The 6000-nt window shown below is 37.5% G+C and overlaps 1 protein-coding gene across 1 annotated transcript in view; it reads right to left on the bottom strand.

Annotated features, from left to right (window-relative positions):
* Positions 1–269: 269 nt before the first annotated feature.
* Positions 270–6000, bottom strand: part of LOC146471512 (uncharacterized) — a 32060-nt gene continuing 26329 nt past the window's right edge. Inside the window, exons 16-19 of the mRNA XM_085119982.1 lie at positions 5437–5556; positions 4969–5112; positions 3405–3638; positions 270–1052 (exon numbers count right to left, since the gene is read on the bottom strand). Coding sequence (XP_084976108.1) covers positions 748–1052; positions 3405–3638; positions 4969–5112; positions 5437–5556 — 803 coding nt within the window. The 3' untranslated portion in view covers positions 270–747. The remainder of the gene's footprint in view (positions 1053–3404; positions 3639–4968; positions 5113–5436; positions 5557–6000) is intronic.

Genomic DNA, 6000 nt, shown 5'->3' with positions numbered 1-6000 from the left:
ACTCTTAAAAATTTTCCACTTTTGGTGCGGTTCTCGTTAACATTTCATGTTTTGATCAATGAGAAATGAGGAAACCTAATATGGCCGCCGTCTGCAATTAACAGGGGGCAGTAGCGGGTCGTTTTCAAAGTTTAGAGCTGGATGTCGAGAAAATATGAAAACCATGATTTCATCAATCCGTTGCTATAACACCACTAATTCTAACCCGACCTTCTTCTTCTATCAAAATGTAGTCACCGAGAGAAAAGTCAGGCCCATAGGGAACACTCCCCTCTTACGCGTGCTCAATTTTCGATAGTGCTGCGGGCGTGTGTTCTTGATAAATTTTGATAAAGATCTTTAACAACTTAATGTGGTTTGTAATGGCGACTTTGGCTAACAAAGTTTCACGGGTTATGAGTAAGATATGTAGTCTTAGAAGTTATCCTTACCCGCCTATCGTAAAGATTTAAAATCGAAGTGTACTGAAACAAAAGATAAATTTCGCTTCCTATTTTAAATGAAAACAAAATGAACAAATCCTTAAGGTTTGCAAAAAGGTTATACACCACTCATTTAAAAAATAAAAATCGTTATGGAAAGGAAAAACAACAACAACGAAGACGAAACAAAACATCGATCTGCAAACGCTAAAACCTTACCATCGTTTTTCTCCAGTTACTTGTGGACTACGTATATCGGCTGAACGCGTCAAATGGTTTCAAAGTTAAAGTTAAAAAACCGATACAGTTTACGCGATAGTCAAGCTTAAGCAAGCACTTCATAGTAAACCTCTGCGTTACTTGGACAGAAATTATTGTTTCCAGTCCAAAGATTATTGTTACAGTAGGGACTGGTGTACGAGTGGCAACTAAAGTAATTATTATAGTTGTAACCAGCATTGTCAGCAAGGTAGATGTCATGTCCCCCACCAAAGGTTGGACCATAGTTATAGTAACTATACGTGGCATAGCTTGGATAGGTGTTTACGTCTTTTTTAAAGTATCCATACCCATAATAGTTCCTCAGTGAGTATATGAAAGCATTTGACGAGTACAGGTATCCTCCATAATCTGCAACAAAAACACCAGTGAAAAACAGTTTAATTTCTCAAAAAAAAAAAAAAAAGGGTGCGTTCGCCACTGGCGCTATTAGGCAATGTACCGCCGATTTTAACAAATTGGGAAGTTATAGCAACGCGAGAACGAAATTTGTCTTTAATTAATGGTGTGAACGGCTAGAGATCTCCCGCCGTTAAGTGGCAACTATCATTCCAAATTTTCGTGGCAGGTTTGATTTAACTCAGCCAGTTCGAGAGTTTTCGCAAGTGGAAATTGAATGTAAGCGTGTGAGTGTTAGCTTGGGTTTCGACACTGTAAATTCAAAAGACCTGTTTAAAAACTAAAGTGCCAATTTAGCCCGGGCCACTTGGGGCTAAATTAACCCCTTGGCCACAATTTGGGACAAAATGGCCAATCATAAATCATTTCGACCTCACCTCACTATGGGATTTGTGTTAGCCCTTGGATGCATTTCAGACCCTAAGGAAGAATTAGTTTGGCCCTTATTTTTAAGAGAGTCAAATTCGCCTGAAAAAACATTTCAGCCCCTTCTGTGACTTATTTTATCCTTTTGGTACGATTCAGAACTTCTAAGTTCTTTATATCTTAAAAGATATAAAGGCTATTTTGGCCTATACATTTAGGAGAACCAAGTTATCCCTCAAAATGACGTTGTGATTTACTCACCGAAACCGCCGACTAAAACAGATCTTTTGAACTTTTAATTATGCCGTGGACATTTGAGAAAAAGACTTCGACGACAAAAACTAATTTTCATTTCACGGGCTTTATAAGGATATTTCGTTGATCCACTCAATTTGTTCATCAATTGCAAATGCCAGGTCACTTGAAATTCATTTGAATATCATAAAATACAATTTTTTATTCAGCAATTGCAAGATGGCCGTCAACAAATTGTTAGATGATAAAATTGTCAATGATGAAAAATATTTACAGCGCAATTATTTGGGGTTAAAATAGTTAAAGGAATTTTTTTTTTCTGTGCTTGGACTTATTACAGATTATATTTTGGTTTGGGGAATATCATAAAAAGATCAGTTGACTCGTTATGCAGCTCTCTAGAAATAATACCTTGTATTTCGACTTAGTTATTCTTAATTTGTGATTAATGTATAAATTCTCCTGTCATAAATTCGGTATGAACAGCTGCATGTTTCCTACAAAAGATAACACCTTGTTTACCTTTTTTTTATAAGTTTTTTCTCAACTTGACCTTTCGACGGTTTATTCCAGGAAATTGTTACTGTTCTTATTTTTAGTCAATTTTGGTAGATTTTCTTAGGTTCTTTTACCGAATTCATGGTAGTTGGTGTTCATTTTAAAGAGAAATATATCTAAATAACAATATCTGTTATTTTAGGGTGTTTTTGAAAGTAAATACTATGGTCTTAAGGTGATTGTGAAGATAAATATCCATTGTTGTAATTCTGCTACTAGCTACGTACTGAATGTATAATTTGAGCTTTAGATTTTGTTTACCACGTACTCATTTAATTCATGGAAACTTTTAACCAATCACTTTCGATGAAGAAGGCTAACACCTTCAACGAATCGACTTCTTGTACAATTTTTAAACAACAGCTTTTACTGTTTTTCAGATTATCTTTGTGAAACCTTATTGTATAAGTCTGAACTTTGTAATTTTTATATTGGTCTCCCTGTTTTGTATTGACTGGACAACTCAAGTTTCGGGGTGATATTTCTCTAGAAAAATGTCTTTGACTTGACTAATAGATCGAACGCACGGATGCAAATAAGTTTCTTGCAGCCAATCACAGAAGGCTTGCGTAAGATTTAATTTGCGTTAAACAGATGGTTGTCGAGTCAGTATAAAAATGGGTGGCATCTAGTTTTAGTAGAGAGAAGTGATTGTTGACCAGAGTAAGCTGAACTTATGTCAGAGTAATAAAGAAGAGCAACTGAAAAAGCTGTTGGATCTTTGTTGAAGTGAACCCAGCTAATTCTCCGTAAAAGGTTCCTTCAACAAAATGAACATCGCGGTCACGCGCCACTCATGTCGTTTTTCGCGCTTGGGCGTACAGTGGGATGTATTGCTTTCAAAATAGGAAATGAATTGCCGACATATATAAGGCGATTTCATAACGGGTGACAATGTTTTTGTTAATGGCTAGCCCCCCCTCCGCCCCCCCAAAAAAGACATTTAAAAATATATTCATACAGTCTCAACCAGATAGCAATTTCTTTTAGCATTCTGAACAAAATTAAGTTACTCGTAGTTTACAGTTTATTTTGATTCGTGAACTCCATGTCGTTTTTTTTCAATTCACGCTGCCTACATTCAGAGAGTACGTCAATAGTTACTGATTTAACATTCATACATACATTGCCATGATTGGTCGGTATATCCTCCAAAGATGTAGCTTCCAACGCTAACAATGGTCACGGTTGGTCCCCTATTATCACAGTAGCTGTGAAAGGTAGATGAACTCCAACCGTGTGAGGAAGCTCTCCAACACAGCGCCCAGTAACTTCTGTCTGAGCTCTGTAAGTGGGGAAGAAGCCAAGTATTTAACTGCGTAATTTTGCTGGTATCGCTGGCCAGAATCTGTGAGTCATCTAGGCCACCTAAAGAGAAAACAGTTAACCACATAGTAAGGGCGTGTGCATTTCACTGTTTATTCTGACCAATTAGAACTGTACTGTTAATATTCTCAAACTCCAAAAATATTCGACAGAGACGACGGCTGAAAGTCAGGCAATCATCATCATCTTTACTATCCTCCTCCTCGTCATTATCATCATCATTATTATTATTATTGTTATTATTTGGTAATTAGAGTGGAGGATGTTAGGTCAACGTATTCTGTTCAAACACATATTCGTTATATTTAACAATTATCCTGCGAAATCGCGCGGAATATCGCCTGATACATTGTTGTTGAGGTCGTAGGCCGAGTTGGCTAAAACCAGGGGATATTTCGCAAGATTGTTTGAGCAGAAAATTTGTTTTATTATTCAACACATTTATAACAACGTACAGTCTTATTGCAGAAAAGCTGGAGACGATCTTTATTTTGCCATTTTTCTCCCCGACACATGAAATTACGTATATCGCAGGATATCTGTTGACTACGGAAGACGAACTATTCAGTGCACCATGACCATATTTGGGCATTGTTACAATGTGTTGAATAATAATGATGGATATTCGTCTCGGGGAATATTCACCGAAAAATTGTCAAGTTTATTTTTGTGTTTCAAATTACCGCCTCTTTATGAACAGAGATGCGCAGTCTGGTGATTACCTGATTAATCAAGAGCGCATTAGCAATCGATAAACTGTACATGCCTCAAGCAGAAAGTCAATATTCTTCTCTGCCGTTTACACTATCGACATCGGCAACATTTTCATTTAGCTCTTACAATTAGCAAAGCTCTCATATGTTGCCTTCGAAAGGTATCACCTCGAACTTGGGATCATCTTTAGTGTCTTTCGGAATTGCATTTTCTTTCATTGTATTAAAATCTACCTCAAAAACTGGCATCAACAAATCGTGAGGAGGTCATTTTTTAAATAAGCGTTCATTTACATGGTCTTGGCGGGAGGGAGGGGAGAAAAATTAAGCGAGCGTTTATTTGAAAATTACGTGCCCGGGCGAGACCCAGTTGACCCAACTTATAATTGTTCATAATGATTCTGAAATATTAATAGTTGAACTGAGTATGATCAAAGTTTATTGAAACTTGCTTGCGTCGATTAATTTTTGCTCAAATAACTGTTTAAAGAGAACAAACGCGACGGCAAGGATCACTAAACAATAATTTTAAAATATTCATACCGCTCTAAACAGAGTTGTCTTTTCACTGTTCTAAAAATTAGTCATTGAAAGATATTTCATTTAGTCCCGTTTGCTCGGTTAAACCGAAATTAAGAAATAGAGATGACACCTACGGGTATTAGCGGTACATGTTTTCCCGTCGCCATAGTAATGGGAATTTCCGTCACAATTGCAATCAAATGATCCTTGTGTATTGGTGCAGATCGCGTTTGAGTCACAGTCGTGAGAGTTGAGTGTACACTCATCCAAATCTGGAAGAAAGAGAAAGTCAAGATATACCAAGTATGTAGAGTATGCTATCCTACACTGCAAAACTGATTGAAAATTCAGCGAAAGCAAAGTAACAAAGCGCTTGAAATATCAGTTCTTCTTGAAATGCATTTCAGAGCTGACAGTAGCAACGTCATGAGACGACCATTTGAATTGATATGTGATGTTTTCCTTGACTCTCTAAAAAACGAGATTTTGATGTCCAACAGTACAACTCGGGAAAATTCTCCTTACTTGTATTGGTATGGAACACTACACTGGTATTTTGGTATGTCCGGCTAATTTTAAAAGCATGCACCATATACCTTGACAGGTTTTTCCGTCCCCAGTGTAGCCGCTGTTACAGACACAATCGTGAGATCCATCTGTATTGTAACAAGTGGCACTGCTGTCACATTGGTGACCTGTAGAACATTCGTCGATATCTGGGAAGGCAAAGTAAGTTCAGTGTAGCTCCTCCTGCCCCAGTAGGGAATAGGGCTGGATAAAAGGTGGGGGTTGGGCATGGTGTTAATCGTCTCATTCCGTTCAACCAAAGTGTCCCCGAAAACCTAAAACATCTACCATGGGGTGTGTCCCAGGATGAACTTAACGTCCTCTGATGTTCCGAGTGACTTTGACGCTGGAGTTTTGACAGGTGTAGGGCAATGGGAAGACAGCGGGAAAGATCCATTTATTGGGGAAGCCTTGACCTTTTGAGGTTAAGAGAGAGTTTTTAAAGTTTTTAGTTTATCAGAGTGGTCGAAATATTTAATATTTGAAGTGCCTGAAATGGTATTCTCTGTAATTTGAATTTTTGCAGATCTTTTAATCTTTTGTTTCCTAAGTAGTTAAATATAAAGCGGGGCAAAGTGAATGAACAACCTGGA

This window comes from Pavona decussata, unplaced genomic scaffold (assembly GCF_977016875.1).
Source record: "Pavona decussata unplaced genomic scaffold, jaPavDecu1.1 SCAFFOLD_102, whole genome shotgun sequence".
Classification (NCBI taxonomy): Eukaryota; Metazoa; Cnidaria; class Anthozoa; order Scleractinia; family Agariciidae; genus Pavona; species Pavona decussata.
This window is presented reverse-complemented; position numbering and strand designations above follow the sequence as displayed.